General features: G+C 40.5%; 1 protein-coding gene across 4 annotated transcripts in view; it reads right to left on the bottom strand.

The window, feature by feature from the left end:
- Positions 1–3,102: 3,102 nt before the first annotated feature.
- The window catches only part of DDX4 (DEAD-box helicase 4), a 104,893-nt gene continuing 84,147 nt past the window's right edge, over positions 3,103–23,848 (bottom strand). For all 4 annotated transcript variants that reach the window (XM_039543827.1, XM_039543828.1, XM_039543825.1 and 1 more), the window contains exons 13-21: positions 23,277–23,429; positions 21,485–21,639; positions 19,108–19,237; positions 16,881–17,047; positions 16,038–16,183; positions 14,052–14,151; positions 11,576–11,846; positions 11,300–11,407; positions 3,103–3,866 (exon numbers count right to left, since the gene is read on the bottom strand). In XM_039543827.1, coding sequence (XP_039399761.1) covers positions 3,783–3,866; positions 11,300–11,407; positions 11,576–11,846; positions 14,052–14,151; positions 16,038–16,183; positions 16,881–17,047; positions 19,108–19,237; positions 21,485–21,639; positions 23,277–23,429 — 1,314 coding nt within the window. In that variant the 3' untranslated portion in view covers positions 3,103–3,782. The remainder of the gene's footprint in view (positions 3,867–11,299; positions 11,408–11,575; positions 11,847–14,051; positions 14,152–16,037; positions 16,184–16,880; positions 17,048–19,107; positions 19,238–21,484; positions 21,640–23,276; positions 23,430–23,848) is intronic.

Here is a 23,848-nt window from a genome sequence, read left to right as displayed (position 1 = left end):
CAACATAGTACTGAAGCGGGACTGGTGGGACTGTACAGCAGCAGCCAGACAGGTGCCTGCAATATATCACAGAACTACTTTGTCAATGAAAATGAGGAGGAAGAATTAGCACAAGTCACTGGATAGAGCAGAGTCAACATAAGAGTAAACCAATTATTGTATTGTACATAAGTCTTCATTAAAGTTGGAAACTTGGTGGTTGAACTTAAAATTGGTCTAAACCAGGGGAAGGCAAACTATGGCCCACGGGCCACGTCCATCTCATCAGACCTTTTAATCTGGCCCTCAAGCTCTTGCCAGGGAGCAGGGGCTTGTCCTGCTCCGGTGCTCCAGCTGGGGAGTGGAGTTGGGGGGCTTGCCCCGTTCCACCCACCCAGCACCCCAACTCAAATTCCTTGATGCGCATCTATCTTCACACATGCAGAGCCACACTGCATGGGCATGACCAGCACCACTTATCCAGACTTCACCATGCTGTTTCTGGGATTGGAACCCCACCCTTACACGGCAGCATGCCCAATCCCTGAAGCACCATCCTCCTTGCACCAACCTCCACCTAAACTAGCCCATGATCAAGGCCAGCAGCATAGCAGGATACCGCCCCTAATAGAGTCCAATTAGGAACCATGAGCTCCTTCATCTATCACTCCCTGAGGCACCACTCCTCCCAGAGACTCCCCTCATTTCTTATCAGCCAATCATCTAGGCCCAGACCCTCCCCGTCTCCTATGGCCCCACCCTCGAGACTCTCGAAACCGCCCAGGCACTGCACGCATCCCAGCTAGGGTGCCTCCACCTGTGGTGGTGCCTTGGTGGGTCACTGCCGGCAGGGCCCCCTAGAGTCCCTTGTACTGCCCCTGTAGAACACTCCCCCACCCCACCCCACAAGTCCCCTTTCCCCCACCTCGGTAATTTTGTGAGCTTTCATGGCCCACCATACAATTTCCATACCCAGATGTGGCCCTCAGGCCAAAAAGTTTACCCACCCTGATCTAAACCCTTTGAAAAAAATACCATCCTTACTCCCATATATGGGTCAAATGCTGCCTCCATTATACTCATGAATAATAGCCCTGTGAGCATATGACTCTAAAGGAAACGATATGTTTAATCAGACAAAAATTTGTGATAGCAAGACGATAAATCAGATTCATGCTTCAAGTAAAATATCTTCCTCTTAGCAGAACTCTTTCCCAGAATCTTAGTGAGGTAATTATTTTTACCAGATTGGACACAAAACTAACAGCAAGGAGGGATCCTTCAAAAACAAAACTCACATGCTGAAGATACTACTTATTAGACCAGAAACAGAGCTTTAGACATGTCCGTTTTTCCTTTGGTTCAAAACACCAATCCTCCTCTCCTCCCACTGGTTCCAAGAAAAAACCCAAACAGGCAAAAGTCAAATGTGTTGTCACCCAAATGTGTTCAGAAATAATCAGCAGCTACTAGTTTCTCCGTAGATGAGAAACTAAGTAGTTCTATAAGGGGACAGAGCCAAAACCAGTGCAAGTTCTTTCGGTACAGAGGAAGGTGCAGTCTATGTAAGGGAATACCAACTGTTACAATTTTTATTAATTTTATTTCCTTTGCTAAAAGCAGGATAATCTTCAAATGCTTATGAACCCTGTTGCCTCTACAGTACTAGCCAGACAGATGCTCTACCCTACTCTGGGCTCTATAACGTCTCTCAATTTGTGTATTTTGTAGGTTCCTGGCTCTGACCAAAAGGGAAGAGTACAAGACATCTCTAATGATCAATGTGGGACCAAGTATGCCTCCAGGTAAGTGGTATCTTCAGCTAGGTGCTATTTTTATATTTCTGAAAAGATCCCTGATGTTTGGTTAATGCCTCTGATAAACTAGGTATTTCCTTTAAAGGCCTGTGCCTATTTAGGGAAGAGCAGTGAAAAGGAACGCAGTCCACAAAACCTTGAAGATTATCTTGGTTTTACAGAGGAGGCATGATTTATTAAAGCATCATGTGTGAACAATTTGCAGTTTCAAAACAGAATTTTGTGTCCTGATAAGACATATCAAGGAAGTTTCTGCAACACTGAAGCAATCCCGAAATAAACAGGACAAAAAAATTAGAATGCAAGTGTGCAGGAGAAAACAAGTTACAGCTAGTGATTTGGAGCTGAGACACCAAAATTAAGGGTACAGGACAGACATTCCTTCTGTAATGACATAGGTGAATACACACACACAATCTCATGCCCCTTTACTTTTCAAATACCCGCCTCTTCTAAACTGGCAATAAAGAAACACACATTTGATTAGGATAAACAGAACAAGACAAAAGAAAAAGGTATAATTATGGTGAATTGCCTTTTTCTGGTTGCCCATTTAGTCAGTTTTTTTTAATTCATACATGAAGCCAAAAGAGACAACAGTGACCATACTGCCTGATCTCCTGCATAACACAGGCCGCAAGACTTCCCTGAAGTTATTCCTGTTTGAACTAGAGCAATTCTTTCAGAAAGATCATTAAAACAATCTTGTCTGGCAGTTAAAGCTCGGGTTCTTTTGTACTGCAAAGCAACTGGACAAAAGGAGGGTCGACACTAAGTCTCATCTTTCTAGGGTATGTGGTCTTGGTGTCAGCCTAAGTGTGGTATACCCAGCAGCTGAGTGCATGAGCCAAGGGAGGGAAAATGGGAAAGGTTTGTTAAATCAGATTTGAGAGAGAGAGAGAGAGAGAGAGAGAGAGAGAGAGAGAGAGAGAGAGAGATCCCAGATAGCTGCTCCTTGGACAGGGCAATGTTACTACCATCCACTAAAATTACAAACATTTAGGTCAACATGAAGGCAAAATGATGTTTAACATCTAGTAAAAATCAAGATTTAAAATGTGAGTCTTGCTATTTTAAGAGAGAAGGTTTTTTTAAAAAATCCCTGTGATTAGCTGTTTTGTAAAACAACTTCAATACAGCCAGACTCAGGATGGACCCACTGACCTTTTGTTTTGTACGGAAATAGTGTGCTTAGAATACAGCATGTGATGTTCAGTATTTAGCTGACAGACTTCATGTGTCGGAAGTGGATATCATAAAAGCCTACATCATAATAAAGTCAAGATAAAAGCAATCAAACAAGACATAATCCTCAAGTTTTTATTAAGTATGTTTACAAGCAGTAATCTGTAATAGCTCTTTACAGGCTAACGTGACATGTCATCTGGTGCATACAGTATTTTACCTTTGACATATTTGAGAAGTTAAATTATTTTGCAATTCCAATTTAAATGTAAGTAAGCCCTTTATAACGGAGTCTATATTCTCAAAGTGTCTTTTTGCAACATTGTGTAGTTCACATATAGACTACGGACTTGTAACTGGTAACTTGGACCAATTTACTAGTTTCTTTTTAAGAACAAAAAATTAGAGAAAAATGTAAGGGGAATTTCACATTCTGCAACAAAGAATACTCACCGCCAAAGTATCATCAGTAAACACTCTTAATGATACTTTTTGTAATATATTTTCAAGAGTGCAAGTCTTGGACCAGGACATACGAAACTTGTTAAAATTCCTTTCACAAAGTATACCAAAAGTAGCAAGCAACTCTTGGAACACTGTACGTTTAGTAGATCCACATTTCTGATGGAACCACCACTTTTCAATAACACCAACAGTTTTTTAAACATTTTAAGTATTTTACTTAACTAGCCAGTAAAGAATTTAGTTATGTGAACATCTCTCACTTTACAAGTCTTTAAAAAACAAAAACTTTTGTATCAAAACCAAAATCTATAACTTGGTACGGTTTTAGTCTTAGTCTTAATCCCATGACTCATCAGCTGCACTTGTAGTATATGACATAGTAAATCCTCCTGTGTTCATACTGTCTTTGCCTTGGTAAATCTAGAAAATAAAGTTGATACTAACTTGTAGACATTTTAACTTTTTTTAAAAAAAGTTCGTTTGTTTTAATCTGAGTCAAAGCTATATAAAATCTTACCCTTACAATGACTATGTATATATACATATACACAGTAGAAAATTTGTTAGTGATTTATTTCCCTTCTGGGACTGATCTCTCCCCCACAGTCAGACATTTGGGCTGTGGCTGCCTCCCTGCAAATACAGACAGTTCAGATTTGTCCATAGGATTATGGGGTTTGGCCATGTCCATTTTGCTATTAGACCAGACAAATTCTTACAAAAGTTATATGGAAACAGTGAATTCCTGGGCTCAAACGCCGCCCACTGCAATCCCTCAAACAGAATACTTACATTTCCTGGTCTAGTCTGTAGCAAATAGGTCTATTCTTGGATATTCCCACCTTTGAAAGATGCTGTTCAGGATCTAGTTGTTGACAGAACACTCATGATCACCTGAAAATTGCCTATTGAGCTGATCTTCTAGGACATTCTGTAAGCCTGGTAAATACAGAGCCACTTGATGGGATTTTATGATTGTGCCAATTCCAGATATTAAAACCTTCTTTATAAAGGGAAAGGGGAGAACTGTGCTCCTTCCTGACATAATTCAGTGCAGTTATGTTGTTTGTCATTGTTTGACTTGTCTAACCCTGCTGCATGGATCAACAACTACTGTGCACACTGGGCAAGTGGCTCTGCGTTCTAGAACATTTACATGGAGGTGACTTTTCAAGTGAATCCAGAAGCCTTATGTCTGAGGGTGGTCTATATGAAAGGAATTCCCAGGCAACCTGTACCCTCATGTCCACATGATATCTGCTGGTAATCAGCTTCCTTTGAATGGATTGTAAGTGAAGTCTGATATGTGGTATGATAAGTATATAAGTCTGAAGTATGCTTATACAGATGTCTGTGGATAAGCATGTAGATGGCGGAGGAGGTCTACCAAAGTCTGGAACCTCTCCTTCAGTAGATAAATTCTTGCTGTTCTAAGATCTAATCTGGCTCCTATTAATTCTATCCTTTAGGCCGGCAACAGTGTGGACTTTTTTGTTGATCCCAAGACCCAGTGTGAAAAGAAAGTTCTAGTATCAAGTGGAATTATTCACCTATTGTTGTGATCTTCCTTGAGTGACCCAATCATCGAGATTCACGTATACTGTCCCTTGTCTCCTTAGGTGACCTGACAACTGCTAAACATTTGAATACCCACGGTACTGTTGAAAGGCCAAAGGAAAGGTTTCTGTTCTGGTAGTAGGACGATTCTACTTTGAATTGGCGATATTTCCTATATGCTAGATGTGGAAGTAGGCATCTTGTAGGTCAAGAACCATAAAACTGTCCTGGGGATCTAACAAAGGAATTATCAAGGCACGGGGTATCATTCCAAATCTGAAACTTGAAATGGCTCCAGATTAGCTCTTGAAAATGACATCAAACTTGCTGCTGTGAGGCTGATATGGGGTGTGCAGTAGAAGAAGAAGTCAGAGGACCCGCTTATGTTGAAACCTCTGCTTCTTCCTTGACAACTTCGATTCTCTTTGTGGATTACAGTAGTAAGCAAAGGGCCTCTATTTGGGATCTGGCCTGCCTTATTTAAAGAGCTGGCATAGAGGCTCCAAACAAGCAAGGCATGGCTCTTAAATCTGAGAGAACCAAGGGTTACATCAGTAGGCACCTTAAGCAGGTCACAACATTCAAATGGGAAGTCTTCAATGATTGTTTGGACCTCTTTTGGTATTCCTGAATATTGCATCATGGAGCCCTGTATGGGCAACAGAAGAGACCATTCAGCGTGACACTGTATCAGAAGTGTTTAATGGTCTACAGTAATATTTGGACCATTAGCTGTCCATCAGATACAATGGATTTCAGTTCTTCCCTATATTCTTGTGGGAGTCGTTCTATAGACAGTGACACCTTGTCCCAAATGAGGTAATATTTTGACAGACGTGCCTGGTGATTTGAGATGTGCATCTGTAGACTCAAAGGCCCAGTTATTTAGTATGGAAGTCTTCCTGCCAAACAAATCAATGTTTTGCTGGATCTTTGACTCTTGGAGTCATCTTTGGAAGCCTTTGTTGTTTGTATAATCACCACTACCAGCAATCCAGGAACCGGATGGGTACAGAAATATTCAAAATTCCTTAACCAGGACTTGATAAAGTCTACCTAATTTTTAGATGTGAGTGCCAAAGATTGGGGTGGGGGGCACTTTTATTTGCTGGTTCCAGTAGCCCTGTGTTAATGAACATGGCAAGACTTTCAGGCCTGGAGGAGTGCATGATGTCCGATCTTCAGCAGGATTTTTCTTGCACTATCTCCACAGAGATCTCCAAGGTGTCTGCCATATGATGTAAAAGATCTTGAAAGATTTAAAAAATGATACAGGTAACTAGAAGAAGAAACTATAACCTTTTCTGATGAGGAAATGGATATTGCTGATAGAATCATAGGCTCTTCCATTTCCTGTGGGTATTCTTCCTCACTGTCCTGTTTTTGCTGATGTAGGCTGTGGAACAGTACCAACAGACTCTTTAATAGACTCCTGCCACTGGATAAGGGAGGGAGACTGAACTCTAGAGGGAGCAAGCAGAAGTCTTCCTAGCTAGCTACACATTCAAAGAAGGCCAATAAGGCCAAGACTGTATATTGTAGGGGTAAGAGGCTGGGGCCATCGGAGTGGATATCAAGATGACTGCTCCCCATGAAAACCTTGCAGTCTGCTACAAATTTCCTATGAGACCAGTAAGGCCCATTTAGAGTGAGACTTAAGTAATTGGATGGAGCATTCCTCCCTGCTGCGTTCAGAAGGGAAGGAAGAAACAAATACTCTCTCTCTAAGTGAGGACTACTCTTGACTGGTGTCCTAGGGAGTTCTTGAATCCCCACCACAATCCGAGCAGCAGCTTTCATCGGTGCTATGGCAAACAGTTTTCTAATGGCAAACAAGAGCAGCAAGGGTGATTCCGTCTGTGCTGTCACTGTGTGATTGCTGAGTACAAAGAAATGTCTTCAATGCCTAGAAAGTAAGTGCCTGAAGTATCAGCAACAGAGCCATTGGCACAGGAGTCATCAGCACCTCATGCACTAATAGTACCACGGTATCAGATACAGAGAAGTGTGGATTGACACTTCTGGGTACTTGGTGACTGGTTTATGCCGAGATATTAGAGGAACCTAATGTGAGCCATGAACTGCCTTTTGGCTGAGCAGTGAGAGAAGATACTGTGGCATGGTTAGGTTTTTGCTTCATTTTACTAGGCCCCACGGAGGATGACCTAGGGCTCTGCTTGGTGTGTGAAGTGTTCTTTCTTACCCCTTTCTGAAGGCTGGATGTGAGGGGAGTCTTAGCTGCTCTACCTGACACTGTAGTTGAAAGTTTCAGTCTCCTGGATGAATGACCCCAGGAGCTTAGAATAGGGCCACAGTCCACAGAAGCACCAACCAAAGCTGTTCAAGTTTGGTAGGGCCTTTTGTCTAAAGTTCAGAGGAGGCTTTTTCTAACCTCTCCAGAAGAAAGTTCAAGATTGACCTCTCTTGCTTCCAAGAAACTGCAGAAAGAGGAGCAGCAGACCTGACTAAATATTGGGGATATGTCCCTCTCCAAGGTAAAGAGACACGTAGGATTTGTGTTTTTAAGTGGAATAGCCACATCACAAGAGGGGCCAGCTTTGAACCATGGGGACAACAATTCAGACACTGCTACTTGATCCCAATATCATGAGTTCTCTAAATCTAATAGAAAAAGGGGTGGGGATGGGTTTTGTTGGTTTTTGTTTGTTTTTTAAGGCAATGGGTAAACCAAGAAGACTGCTAAACAGCATCAGGGGAAAAAAGATGCACAATGTCCAGAATAACCTGACACTGCAAAGGCCCCATCTTGCTGTCATGAGAGGTAAGAAGAAACTGAGGAATGGGTGGGCCCACTCCACCCTTTATGCTCACAGGTGGACAGTACAAATGCAGACGTAGGTCAATAGATACTGGCCAAAAAAATCCAATCTTGAGTACATGTGCACCATAAGTAGAAATCACATGGCCAACCACTCAAAGAACTAAAAGATAATTTTCTGACTAGCCTGACTCTAAGGTATATTTTAACTGCTCATTTCATACAGTCATACCTTCTATTTGGGGTGTTAATGGTTTTGAATAAAATGGGAGAAGAATGAGCTACCCTTGTTTATGTATGAAGTAAACCTGGTTCTTGAAGATGATCTACCAAGAATCGTGACCGCTAAGAACAGTGATACTGGAAATTTTTGCTGCTGTGATTGCAACTAAGTATGTCTTGAAGAAAATAAATACAGGGCATTAGATGCCACTGGTTTCAATGGGTGAGTCTTGGGATTTTGCAGCCTCATAAGTGGATCCTAGCTATGGCAGACAAGGCAGAAAAGAGCCTGTATTTATAATACTGTTTAACTCAGACATAAGATCTGATGGTAGGAAAGCCAAACCCAGGAGGAGCTGGAAAATACATTTTGTTAAAATCAACCTGAAAACACCCCCTAATAATTCTGTTCAAGTTCTTGATAAGCCATGAGTGTGGGAAGACTGTACAAGGGTAAAGGCATATTACTCTGTAGAGCTTAACAATCTCTGGTCCTTTTCCCTAGTGAACACCCTCAACTTTGTGTTTCAAATGTATCTGAATATGTCCACTTAGCAACTTGGGTATCTAGAAAAGTGGTTCTCAACCAGGGGTACCAGAGGAGAAATGGATTTTGGCCATTGCTGCCCCAAAGTTATGCTATGGAAGTGACAATAATAATGGATGAGGTGGGAACACTGAGCCATTACTTCATTTGCACAGCTGGAAGTAGAAATCTAACACAAGAGTGAAATGAAAGGTGGCCAAGCCCTGAGTCTCTCAGACAAGTCTGAACTGCTCCTGTATGCACGGAAAGACAGGCATAGCCCAAATGTCTTGAAACCAGAAAAGATGTCCGGATCCAGAATATATGTTCTGCAACTTTTTTTAGCATGGTCATGGAATTATTTTGCTCCCATAAATATCATGTCTGGATAAAGAGCACAGACAATGTGCTCACTTCACCAGTCTGAGCGGGAAGGGGATTATATGTAGAACATGTGACCCATACCAAAGCAGCTCAATGAAACTCAGCATGCACCTCCTTCATGGAAAGCAGATTCAACACTTCCACAAATGTAGGTGCCTCTGCTTCTAGATTAGAAGCTTCAGTAAAGCTAAATGTCAGAGCAAAGGAATGAGAAAAACAACTAAGGGCTGGGGAGGGGAGAATGAGGACACCAGGCAAAACTAGGAGATTGAAACAAAGAATGAAAATCAGAAATGGCACTGTCAGTTAAAACACAAAGTTGCCTTGAGAAAGGCAGATTCACACTTCTAGATGTCATAGAAGCAATTGGAAAAACTTGACTGTCTCCTTTAAAGGCAGAAAAATCAACAAAAAGAGCCTCTAAAAAGGGAACAATTTTTGGTATTAATTAGGGCTGTCGATTAATCGCAGTTAACTCACGCAATTAACTCAAAAAAATTAATCGCGATAAAAAAATGAATTGTGATCAATTGTAGTTTTAATAGTACTGTTAAACAATAGAATACCAATTGAAATTAAATATTTTTGGATGGTTATCTACATTTTCAAATATATTGATTTCAATTACAACACAGAATATAAAGTGTACAGTGCTCACTAATTTATTACAAATATTTGTACTGTAAAAATGATAAAATAGTATTTTGCAATTTGCCTCATAGAAGTACAGTAGTGCGATCTCTATTGTGGAAGTGCAACTTATAAATGTAGTTTTTTTGTTACATAACTGCACTCAAAAACAAAATTATGTAAAACTTTAGAGTTTACAAGTCCACTCAGTCCTACTTCTTGTTCAGTCAATCGCTAAGACAAACAAGTTTGTTTACATTTACAGGAGATAATGCTACCAGCTTCCTATTTACGTCACCCAAAAGTGAGAACAGACATTCCACTTTTGTAGCCAACATTGCAAGGTATTTACATGCCAGATATGCTGAACATTCGTACATCCCTTCATGCTTCAGCCACCATTCCAGAGGACATGCTTCCATGCTGATGACTCATTAAAAAATAATGTTTATTAAATTTGTGACTGAACTCCTTCGGGGAGAGTTGTACATCTCCTGCTCTGTGTTTTGCCTGCATTCTACTTATATTTCATGTTATAACAGTCTCCTATGGATGACCCAGCACATGTTTTCCTTTTTAAGAACACTTTCACTGCAGATTTCTCAAAACATAAAGAAGGTATCAATGTGAGACTTCTAAAGATAGCTATAGCACTCAACCCAAGGTCTAAGAATTAAAAGTGCCTTCCAAAATTTGAGAGGGACAAGGTGTGGAACATGCTTTCAGAAGTCTTAAAAGAGCAACATTCCAATGCAGAAACTACAGAACCAGAACCAGCAAAAAAGAAAGTCAACCTTCTGCTAGTGACATCGGACTCAGATGATGAAAATGAACATGCGTTGGTCCACTCTGCTTTGGACAGTTATCGAGCAAAACCCATCATCAGCATGGATGCATGGTTGAACGGTAGTTGAAGCACAAGGGAAATATGAATATTTAGTGCATCTGGCACAAATATCTTGCAACTCTGGCTACAACGGTGTAATGCAAATGCCCGTTATCACTTTCAGGTTACATTGTTAACAAGGAGGGGGGAGCATTATTTCCTGCAAACGTAAATAACCTTGTTTATCTGAGTGATTGGCTGACCAAGAAGTAGGACTGAGTGGAGTTGTAGGCTCTAAAGTTTGATATTGTTTTATTTTTGAACCGTTTTTTTTGTGCATAATTATACATTTGTAAGTTCAACTTTCATGATAAAGAGATTGCATTACAGTACTTGTATTAAGTGAATTGAAAAATACTACTTTTTATTTTTACAGTGCAAGTATTATATTTATTGTTTATTATAAAAGTTAGCACTGTGCACTTTGTATTGTGTTGAAACTGAAATCAATACATTTGAAAATGTGAAAAACATCCAAAAATATTTAAGTAAACGGTATTCTATTATTAACAGTGTGATTAATTGTGCAATTAATTTTTTTAATCGCTTGACAGCCCTGGTATTAATATTTGTCACAAAACTGTTCTTGAAGAAACCTCCCCATCCAAATACAGAATTTAAGTTCAGCCTCTTTTGGCAACTCCTGATAACCAGCTGTAGTACGGGTGTGTCTCCCTTCACCTTCTCTCACCCCTGAATTCTACACACATTGCTAACAGTTCTTACTTCAAGGGCCGTCTTGACCAAACTGTCCTACCCACTCAAACTACAATACTAAAGGACACAAAAAAGACATTTTACACTGTCATGGACCTAGCTTATAAAACATTTCCAAAACCAACTATTTAATTTCTTTGTTCCAAACTTACCTTTCGAGTATCAACAGATGCAAAGATATTTCCTCTTGGATTGCTAAAGCCAGTTCCCTGAGCACTAAACGCAATTTCTTCCAGCCATGATGGAACTTCCTGCTGAGCCTACAGAAGAATAATTGCAAATTTAAATACTGACTTGATTGCCAAATTACGTATTAAGAGTTTTTCAAGTGCAATACAGGACTAATGGCTAGTCTATGCATTAAAATGAAGTCTTAGTAGTATATGAAATGAGAACACATTTAATTTTGAAAAAATTGGGCAACGTACATCTGAAAGCACTTTAACCAGAGGTTGGGCTATGTGGCTGTCTGAAATAGAATCGAAGAAAGAAATTGCTTTTCCAATATTCCCACAGCGTCCAGTTCGCCCAATCCGGTGAACATATTCATCAATAGTGGAAGGAAGATCAAAATTAATAACATGTTGAACTTTTTCAATATCCAGGCCTCTTGCTGCTACTGAAGTAGCAACAAGAACAGGACATTTTCCAGAACGAAAGTCCCAAAGAGCCTCTTCTCGCTCTCTCTGTTCCCGATCACTGCAAACAAAGAAAGAATTGGTTAGAATACAGATTTTTCTCTAAAGGCAAGTGAACGTTACAGATTAAGATATTGCAAGTCAAAGATCAACAAGATATGGATAGTAAGACACATGGACAATACTGGTATTTAAGAAAAAAGAATGTTTCAAATTTTATAAAACCAAATTGGCAACATTTCACTGAGAAGTAAAACTATTAAAATATACTGCGGGGATCCTTAACTTGCACATCTCAATTGTGCATTGCAGTAAAGATGGGGAATCACTGTCTCAGGACAGCACCCCACTGGTGCAGTGTACAAGGAAAACCACTTTGTACATGCTATATGTAGATAGGGCTCTTTGTTTTCAGTTTTTATTTTATTTAATTTTCCCCAGGAATGTATCGGTTTTTATTACCACAACAAAAAAAAAAACAGGTGAAAATCAGTGCAAAAAACTTAATTTTTCTGGGTAAATATCAGGGTTTATTTTGGTGAATGGAAAGACGGGGGGAAAGCATTCAGTAGATTAATGTTCTGAATTCCATTAATCAACGTGGCTTGCTGTAGAACTAAAACCAAACTCAAAACACAATGCCACCTATGAGTTTAAGAAAACAATACATCTCTAATACCCAAATAAAACTTTTCATTTGAATAAACAGCTTATTGTTGTAGCTTAGAACTATTAGCCTATAAACATTTAAATTTAATAATTGGGCCACACCATTTGCAGCATGTACATTCAACTTCAAAAGTTTAAAAAAAAAAACAGGAGAAAAGGATGAATATTTCCTTGTGCTCTGAAATGTATTCTGATACAGATTTCGTTTTCTTCCCATTTTAGTGCGTCAAATTTTTAAATCGTTATCTAACAGCTTGAAATCTGTACACGATGGGTGTGAGATTCATCAGGACATTCAGATGTGCACGCACTTCAGAGCTTGCGTGCGTGCCTGTTTGTTTATTGTGTGCATCTTCCAGACTAATACATAGCCTTACTTCAACAGGCAGCTTTGCATATTGTGATAGATCCAGGCCAGTTGGGTACAGCAGAGAGGTAGAAGGCAGATATACTGGCCATTGGATAAGCTGTCTTCTATTCCCTGATTGACCAGAGTGGGGGCTGCTCCAGGCTATGGTGGACACGTGACTCCAATTAGCCTGCAAAGAGTCAGTTGAGGCCGTTAAGCTAATCTGAACACCTGACTCTAATTAAGGCCCCTCTGATACTGTAAAAGAGCTCACTCTGGTCAGGCCAGGGAGAGCCAGGGAGTCAGAAGAGAGGAAATGTGGCTGAAGAGCTGGGTAATGAAGACACACTCAAGCCACTGGAAAGGGAGCCCTAAGGTAAGGGTGAAGAAGGCGTTAAGAGAGAAGCAGGAGAGCTGTGGGGAAGTGGCCCAGGGAAGTGTAGCAGCTCTGGCCGTGAAAGGTTGGCTGCCAACAGTTCTTGCCACTAGGGTCCCGGGCCTGGAACCCAGAGTAGAGGGAGGGCCCGGATCCCCACAACCCGCCACTACAGAAACACCTCCTGGGAGGGGAAGACAGGTCCCTGTCAAGAACAGTTTAGCCTCCTGTCCTTGAATAAGCCCATAGGGACAACAGAGACTGTGAGAATTGTCTCACCAACCTCCTTGTTGGCTTATGATGAAAAAGGCTCAGCAGACTGTAACCCTGGCCCTAGAGAGAGAGAGAAGGGCTACATGGAGGGTCGCAGTGAGCCTCTGAGGCTAGCATAAACCACCTGGAAGCATGGGACCCACGCGACAAGGTTGGAGCTCTGCCACAATATACACAGACTGATGTATTATAATACATACATCTCATGCAATGTATTGTATTTTCCTAATAAGTTATTTTTTATATATTTGAATGATACAAAAGGAGGGTGAAAATTGGAAAAAACTGAGTAATACTTTTTTTTACAACCCCAGAATATTTTGGTAAAAATCAGTTTAAACTGAAAACGAAGAGGCTTTTATGTACAATTTATCCCAGGGAAACAACTGAAAAATATTTAGCCATTTAGCAGGGGGAACAGGATTCCTGCCACCCCCAACTCTTACATTGCCCAGTAAGCACTGAGAATCAAAATCCTGGTTCCAAGTGTTTTGGTCCAATAATGGTTTTGCTCATGACAAATGAGTTAACAGAAGAGGTCATTTTTAATTTAAATAAACTACTGCAGACCAAAAGAATTTATTCAGTAAAATATTTACCCATGAATACTGGTGGTTGGTATTTTTTCTTGACAAAGAAAGGTTGCAATGAAGTCTGCTTTCTTCTTTGTTTCCACAAACACCATAGTTCGCTCATCTCCTGCAATGGATTAAAGACACATTCTGGTAAAGGAGGAACATTACAGACTTCCTACAGTCTCAAAAGCACTAATGTGTTTTTATCATTTATACCATGAACATATTGCCATCATTTAAATAGATTCAGTGTTTAAGACCACAGGGAACCAGTCTGATCATCTTGCTTCATCTCCTACACAAACAGGCCACAGAATTTCACCCACTAGTTTCTGCATCAAACCAATACCTTTGGGGTAAAACATTCTGTATTGCATTTGCCAAATCCCTAAGCCCCATGATCCAACATCTGCAGCTCCTTTCCTATCACCCTAACCTTTGCTCACTAATAGCAAGAGTAACAATTAGGGTTGTCGATTAATCACAATTAACTCACTCAAATAAATCAAAAAAATTAATCACGATTAAAAAAATTAATTGCAATTCATTGAGGTTTTAATCACACTGTTAAAACAATAGAATACCAATTGAAATTGAGGGAGGGATAACTCAGTGGTTTGAGCATTGGCCTGTTAAACCCAGGGTTGTGAGTTCAATCCTTGAGGGGGCCATTTAGGGATCTGGGGCAAAAATCTGTCTGGGGTGTGGTCCTGCTTTGAGCAAGGGGTTGGACTAGATGATGACCTCCTGAGGTCCCTTCCAACCCTGGTATTCTATTAAATAAATAAATACATAAACACACACACACTTATATTTTGGATGCTTTTCTACATTTTCAGCTATATTGCATTCTGTCCTGTAATTTAAATCAAAGTGTATATTACTTTTTATTACAAATATTTGCACTGTAAAAATGATAAACAAAAGATAGTATTTTTCAATTCACCTCATACAAGTACTGTAGTGCAATCTCTATTGTGAAAGTGCAACTTACAAATGTAGTTTTACATTGTTTTGTTTTTGAGTGCAGTTATGTATCAACAACAAAACTTCAGAGCCTGTAAGTCCACGTAGTCCTACTTCTTGTTCAGCCAATCGCTAAGACAAACAAGTTTGTTTACATTTACAGGAGATAATGCTGCCCTCTCCTTATTTACAGTGTCAGCAGAAAGTGAGAACAAGCATTTGCATGGCACTTTTGTAGCCAGCATTGCACACTCGACACCAGCAGGACAACAGCACCTCCCCACTTCTCAGAAAAGATTTAATAGGACATGTGTTGAGGCCTAACATTAGTAAGAATTTATTACATTTACAAGATACAGAACACATTTAATAATGTAGTATGAAGTATCACATAATTGAACAACACCTATCAATTGGATAAACTCAATTTTGTGATAGAGGTATTTGACTGTATCTGTACTTTGCATTTCTACAAGTGGACCAATGATCTGGAAACTGGGATGTTCTTGCTTCGGATAGCTTTCCCAACCAATTGGCAGAAACCTTCAGTGCCTTTTCCCCCCAACTAACAACTTGCCATCACTAACTAGTGGTCAATATTCCCCCACAGAATTCCAGTTCCAAAGAATAAACTAAAATTGGACCAGAGTACAAAGTAAGACTCGCAGGTGGAATTGTAGAGTTCCTTCACAGAAATGACAACAAATCCTTATTTTTGCTCTGGGGGTGCCAGCAACCTGGGAAACTTTTTTTTGTCTAGCAGTACCCAATACTAGTGGACTATCTAGAGAACACCTATATACAACATAAATATGTTTAAAACAAAATTACTTACATTAGGAAAGGCAGTGAAATTTGCTAAAGAAAGAAAATACTCTACTGAAATGGATACTGTATTCTACTAGATAACAGTACAGTGCCTAGAAAAGTGGGGCTCTGGGCCTGGCTGAGTAGCAGAATCAAGTGCTAAAATAAATTCCTATTAACTTGATTCTCTCTCTCTCACTGGAAAAGGCAATTAAAAAAGGTAACAAAGAAAGTTACTTATGCTTTGTAGAATTTCAACCAGTTTCTCTCTCTTGGAATATTGGGAAACTTGAAGAACCGTCTGCTGAACATCACTGCAGGCTCCACCCACTTGTCCAACAGCAACAAATAAGTATTCAGGTTTCAAAAATTCTCCAGACAGCCTTCAAAAAAAACAAGGTTTACATTATTGCAGTGGTTCTTAAAACTACTTATAATTAGCACAATACAAATCAGGTAAGTTGCATAAAGCTTTTTATTATATATAAAAACTAATCACCACAACACAGCAAAAGAATATACATTTAGACTTAAAAATTAGACCTTTCAGGCCAAATTATATCCTGGGATATACAGTACTCCCATTAACGTTACAGGAATCCTGCATACATATTCCAGGGCAGAATTTTTGCCTTAAGTTTTAAAAATAATCGACACTAATATTTAGTAAGAAAAATTAGCAGTTAGTGCTTTGCATTCTCAAATTGCAGGATTAGACATCAGGATTCCTGAATCTCAGCAAGCTCAGCAGTCCACCAGACCACACTGATTCTAGCACAAGTCAGCATCTCCTCTGCTTATGTGCCAAGGAGAGACTGACTTATGCAGCAATAATTGAAGTTAACTCTTTTACATAGTGAACACACAAACCACACAAAATGAGCTCAACTTCGGGTCTTTACAATAATAAACTTAATATCCTATTAAGTTTGTTACGTTAGTGCTCAATTTATTACAACAGTACTGAGTAGCAACTTCAAATATTTTTATTTGATTGTCCAAATAAGCAAAGTCTGATCACAGATCTTAAAAACACATTTTCTTCACTACATTTCCAGCTTCATGCAAACTGTCACACACCTTTGAATTTCTTCCGGGAAAGTGGCACTAAACATTAATGTTTGACGCCTGTCTTTTGATGGCATGCCTGGGCAAGAGATTAATTTCTTCATCTCTGGACCAAAACCCATATCGAGCATACGGTCGGCTTCGTCTAACACCAAATATCTCACTTTACGCAGTCCAATCTTTAGCGGATTTTTATTTAAGTACAAGAAAGAAAGAAAACAGCTTTAAAATATTTCAGTAAAGACATATTCAAAACAGAAGAAGCTAAAAACAAATAACTTTTCTGCCAATGCCATTTTCTGAGATTATTTTATCAGTGATAATGGTAAGATTCCTCCTCTCTCAGACAGCAGGTCAGTCACATTTAAAATACTTCCTGTTCTCCCCAGAATCCCCTTATTCCTGTTCATTTCTATTCAGTACACAACTTAAAGATCTTAACTTACTTTACCTCTGTACTATCTATCTACTCTACAAAGTGTCAGGGAATTTCAGTACAAAACTGTTTCCTGATCTAGTTCAGCATAGTTAAAAATTTTAGTCTAGTTGGAACACATCCATTTTCTCATAACCATACCTCTAATGTTTACTAGTGACAGGCACACAACACATCCTTTGTTCCCTGACATGATCCCTTGGTGTCACTAATACAGACCTCCACCAAGCTACAAAACGAATTAGTAGCTACAGACAGAAGTTATTTTGTGACTACTGTCACCAATCAGGAGCGAGGTTCTGACCAGTAGTCCTAGGAAAACAGATGGAAAACCAACACCAGATGCTTCCTTGGTAGGAAGGAAAACACAATTCTGTAGGAGGGACTGAGGTATCTTCACCTGCCCAAGGGCCCATTTACTGCGCACTACTTTAACACTACACCATAGGTTTTGTGTTTTTCTGCCAACATAATCACCAAAGTGCAAATAGTCACAAATTTACAAACCGATTAATGGAAAAAATAAGCTATTTTCAAATATGTTAATTTATTTCATATTAAGAAAACAGTTCCACAAAGACAATAAAAGCTGCTAATCCTAATACGAAGGATTTTACTACCAACGGAAGACTAAGCCAGTGCAAGTCAGATGGAGATTTGCCCTGAACAGAGACACCACTACGGAGACCTGAGTTCATGTCCCTGCTCCAAAGTTTTAATTTTCTGAAAATCAAAACGAAGAAGACTGAGCCCATAAGTAAACAAGACTGTCGTTATCTTTCACTTCTGTAATCCTTTTCTTGCCACATAACCTTCCGAACAGTTGCCTGTCTCCCTGGCTGGTGGTATGACCGACCCCTCAGGGAAAGAATACTGTCACAACTAGATGTCTTAAAGTGCTATGTACATTTATGGTGTTACAAAAGAGTCCAAATATAAATCCTGTAAAGTGCTCTAAATATGCATCTATTTACAAACATATATTTTACACTGGCTAGTTATACTACTGCAACAAGTTTAGCATTTATTTAAAAATGCTACCTAGTTAGGTCATGCAAATCAGGGCCGCCCAGAGGGGGGGGGGGCAAGTGGGGCAATTTACCCCAGGCCCCGGGCCCAGCAGGGGCCCCCACGAGAGTTTTTCAGGGCCCCTGGAGCAGGGTCCTTCACTCGCTCCGGGGGCCCCGGAAAACTCTCGCGGGGCCCGGGCCCCCGGAGCTTCTTCGCTCCTGGTCTTCGCTGGCGGGGGGTCCTTCCTCTCCGAGATAGAAGGACCCCCCGCCGCCGAATTACAGCCGAAGCGGGACCCGCCGCCGGAGTGCAGCCGGGTCTTCGGCGGTAATTCGGCGGCGGGGAGGAGGGTCCTTCCATTCCGGGACCCGCCGCTGAAGTGCCCCGAAGACCCGCGGTGGGGGCTGCACTTCGGCGGCAGGTCCCACTTCAGCGGTAATTCGGCGGAGCGGGGTCCCCGCCGTGGGTCTTTGGGGCACTTTGGCGGCAGGTCCCGGAACGGAAGGACCCCCCGCCGCCGACTTACCGCTGAAGCGGGCCCCCCCCCGCCAAAGACCCCGGGTCCCCAGAATCCTCTGGGCGGCCCTGATGCAAATGGAACCACTGCAACCTCATCTGACTGCCAAATTCATCCATTCTAATCGATAGTGACAAGTTTGCAAATCTGTCTTTGCTTGCATCAAGTTAGACTGACTAGCACTGATCTGTAATAAAAATGCTGCAAACTGTTTTCAAGGAATTGAAGGTAAATTATATTCTTAAATGTAATCGAAACTTTAGATAAGATCTTACCTTTTCTTTACCTATGATGTCCATAAGCCTTCCCGGGGTAGCACATAGTATATTACAGCCTTGCATAATCTGACGAATTGAATGACCTGTTTGCGTACCTCCATATATCACAACTGGCCTTATGCAAGTTCTGTTAAATTGGCAAGAAATTAAGAATTGACTTGTGAACGTAATCACAGTTACACACCTTCATTTATAACCCCCCCTCCTCCTCAGCCCAGGAATTACTGTCCTGTTTCATAGTTACAGCATTTAAAGCTTTTCCACAAACTGCTCAAGTCAGGAACTTAAATAATGGGTGACTGTGGTTAATGCTGAAAGAATCAAGATTTTGTGTGAGGATGTAGTATGACAAGCACTACCATTTAGTAATTCTGCATTCTCTCAGTTATTTGTTAATTAATCTTCTGTACAATTACTATAGAGCTAAGTCTAACAGCTGCTATTTTTAAAATCCTGATACCAGTCCTCTGAATATTGTTTGGCCTGGTCTACATGGGGGGACGGGGGGTGTCATCGATGTAAGATATGCAACTTCAGCTACGGGAATAGCATAGCTGAAGTTGAAGTATCTTATTTCGACTTACCTCCTGCCCTCACGGCACGGGATCGACGGCCGTGACTCCCCCATTGACTCTGCTTCCACCTCTCGCCCGGATGGAGTTCTGGAGTCGACGGGAGCACATTCGAGGATCAATTTATCGTGTCTAGACAAGACATGATATATCGATCCCCGATAGACAGATCGCTACCCGCCGATCCAGCGGGTAGTGTGGACGTACCCATGGAGGCTTTTGTAAATTTCATATATTACAGAATTAAACCATGACAGCTTTAAGGTCATATTCTGAGTCAGAAAATGCCAGTTAATTTTTCTTGCACAACTTATCTTGCCCCTTTGTGCATATATATCATGACTGTATTGCATGGTTACATTACACCTTTTCCCATAGCTGGTTATGCAGTGGTTAAAGCAGCAGTTCAATATCCATTTGCTACATTTTGGACACTCAGTTCATCGTGGGCTTGCACTTGCTCTCACTTACACCTGTGAGAACTGGGACTGAATCTGCTGACAGATTTACTCCAGGCCTATGCTATAATAATTGTAAGTAGAATTTACCCACAATAACATAGATCCCATTCATTATGTCCTTGCTTTATTCAATATGCACCATCAACCCACAAGCTGAATGAGTTAGGCACTCTAAGATTTTACCCAAGACTCCTAAGTAACCTTGCAGTTGAAGTCCCACTGAATAAGTCTCACACATGCTTGAAAAATTGTACTCCCTTTTAACAACATCCATTATACAATCATTACAACTACGGTAACAAATACACACAAAAGGACAGATTTAATGCTGTGCAAGCAACCTTAACTGAGGCACTTCTGAGTGTCCATCTTAGGTGACTTGCTTAAAAAGGACAATAGAAAAAATTCTATAGTGTGGAACTTTAAAGCTACTGCACTTAATGAGCTGTTTTGTACAAGATGTACCTTTAATGAAGCAAAGGCAGTAAGTGCATCAAATGAGAGATTTGTTTTTTAAAAAAGCATTTAAAATTCTATTTAACTGTTATGCATACATATGTAGTGCCAACTGAACTTTGCAAGATTACAAAATTAAAAGTGGTTGTGTGAAACATTTTTCCAGCTATTCCATTTGCCAAGACATGGGACTTCATTTTACTAAATATTAAAAAAAACAAAAAACCCTCCACCAAACACCAAAGACCCTTATCTAACCTAAGAGCTGAATTTCTATCCCTCTCCTCTGAGGCAACAGAACTGCTGTTAAGAAAAGACTGAAATTTTTTTAAAAAGAAATAGCAAGAGTGTTTTGCCTCAAAGGATTCAAACCAAAAAAAAATTAACAACCATTTTTGCTCAGACTTTCAATCAGATCTCTCTTTGAACCTTAATTTAGACTTGATTAGAAACACTGAACCGTAGCTACTTTATTTTTATTGTCAAGATAAGTGAATGCCAAAAAAACCTTACTATAAATTATGAAAGCAAACTAGATTAAATTAATTACTTAATTTCACTAACAAATTGAAACACATTTCATAGGAAGACTCTTTGTGCTTCTATAAATATTTGTCACAAATCACCTTATAAACTCCTTCTGCCCATTCTAACTTCTTATCCATATATTAAATGTCAACTAGACTACAAAAACAAACAGTCTTCTGTGGCCTAAATTCAATTCCTTGCTGAAGTGAATGTAGACAAATTGAATTGGATAAAACATGTGTGTTTTTTAAGGCAATGCCGTTGTAGCAATTCTTTGATTTTACAGTCATTAAATTAAGCCTCATACTTTTGCAATGTAGCCTGGTGGTGGTTTTTTTTTTTTAAAAAAAAGCTTACCCATATGAAAACTTTCTTGCTTCCAGAAAGATCTGGTTTATCAGTTCTCTAGTTGGAGCTACAATAATACATTCTGGTTCCTGCTGCTCTCTGAAGTGACTGGCAGTTACCCCATCTTTCATCATGTGAGCCAAAATTGGCAAAAGAAAAGCTGCCTGGAGAGCAAACATGAATACTTTATTAGCATTGGGTTTAAAACATTTGTTTCAATAGCGTGAGCAATTTGTGAAGCAATGAAGTTAAAGGAAGTTAAGTTATTTGAAGATTGAAAAGTTATAATAAACCTAGCAAGTTCTACAGAAATTCAGAGACGGGGGCGCTGCAGGTGGGCCGCAGCCCGGGGAGGCGCCACAAGCTGCTTGGGAGGGCCGCAGGTACTCATCGGTGCTATCCGGGGGGGGCGGGGGGGGGGAAGGGGGAAGGGACATGCAGCCTGAATTGGCAGGGCTGGCAGGCTTCCTACCCGGCTTCTCGGAAACGGCAACATGTTCCTCCCTAAGCTCCTCCATGCGCTGCCAGCTCTGCAGCTCCCATTGGCTGGGAACTGCGGCCAATGGAAGCTGCGAGGTCAGTGCCTGCAGCTAGTTGCTGAAGGAGGGACATATTGCTGCTTTGGGGGAGGCCCCCTACAAGGTAAGCAGCACCCAGATCCCTCAACCCCTCCCATGCCCCAACCCCCAGCCCTGAACCTCCTCCCACACCCCAAACTCCTCCTCAGGAGGGGGCAATGGCCTGAGACTGGCACTGCTTGGGCAGCCCCAGAGCCAGCCATGCCAGCCGCTGCAGAAGTCACGGAAAGTCACAGAATCCATGACAGACTCTCAGCCTTACTTGTGAGGTATCAGTTGAAAACTAAACTCACTGATCATTAATATTCTTGAAAGATGTATGCATGCAGTGGGTATTGAGAGTTATGGACATATGCTGGAATGATAACTAAAATGTATTCAAGCCAGGCACATCAGGAGAGTTAGTAAACAGTCCTGCTTAGACAAAGGAATGCGTATTTGAGTCTGACCAGCCCAATCTTCAGGCAAAGACACTGAAAGTCCATTTTTACGTATAAGCAAAAATAATAATAATAATAATAATAATAGGAGATATACCAATCTCCTAGAACTGGAAGGGACCTTGAAAGGTCATCAAGTCCAGCCCCCTGCCTTCACTAGCAGGACCAAGTACTGATTTTGCCCCAGATTCCTAAGTGGCCCCCTCAAGGATTGAACTCACAACCTGGGGTTTAGCAGGCCAATGCTCAAACCACTGAGCTATCCCTCCCCCTTAAACAGGACCATCAAGACAGCATGAGGAGGAGATGACAGGAAAATGAACAATTTGCATTTCAGCAAACACAAATGGGGGAAGAAAGAGTATGGAGCTTCCTTCACCACCAGATTCCATGTCACCTTCCTCACAGCTTAAATAAACTTTACTTTGAGTGGTAACCGTCAAAAGAATCCATTTAAAAGGTTTACTGGTCTATAAAGACAGTGGGTCTGAACCTCAACCGAGAAGCAACTGAGGCAACTTATTGTATACAATATTACTATATTAATCAGAGCATACAGAGTGAAGTCTTTTCTCAAAGCTAATTACACTGGTGATTTGTATCATTGTGAAATGTATGTATTAACACTATGTAAGGAATTATGGATACTCATTGATATTAGGCTGTACAATCTGTCCAGACAGGAGGGAATGTCACAGCTATCTTCCTGTCTCCTGTGTAAATTAAGTATGGGGGCATTAGAAACAATGGAAGCCCCCTTGATACAGAGGGGTGGGAACTTACCGTTTTTCCAGATCCTGTCTGGGCACATGCCATTAAATCTCTCCCTGCAAGTATAATAGGAATACTATACTTCTGCACTGGCGTAAGTTTCAAATATCCAGCTTTAGCAATGTTCTTGTTTAATGTTTGACAAAGATTAGCTTCTTCAAAAGTCTAGAAAAGAGAGAGAGAGTCTATAACAGTATAGGACCATACTAAAATTATTCAAATTCAGAAGTTGAGAAATACTGGTAGTAAGTAGTCTAGATGCTTGAAACACCAGAACTACTCCACTGCCCCTCAGGATTCAGAACTTTTAATGTCTATGGGTACTTGAGTGTCCCATTACCTATTTAATTTCCCCCCACCCCCCGCAACAATATCTTGCAACTACTGCAGTGATCATTCCTTCATATGAGTGCCATTCACAAAAAATTAAAAGGATTGCCAGAGTGACATGGAGCATTTCAATGGCTGAACAGTTAGGGATTTCAAGACAAGATTCAGATGCCATTTTGGTTATCTGAATAGGTAGAAGCTCAACTGCTGTATCTGGCTTCAGAAATCTACAGACAGATTGGAAAGTAATTTCT

Source organism: Mauremys reevesii, linkage group 6 (genome assembly GCF_016161935.1).
Source record: "Mauremys reevesii isolate NIE-2019 linkage group 6, ASM1616193v1, whole genome shotgun sequence".
In the NCBI taxonomy this organism is placed as follows: domain Eukaryota; kingdom Metazoa; phylum Chordata; order Testudines; family Geoemydidae; genus Mauremys; species Mauremys reevesii.
This window is presented reverse-complemented; position numbering and strand designations above follow the sequence as displayed.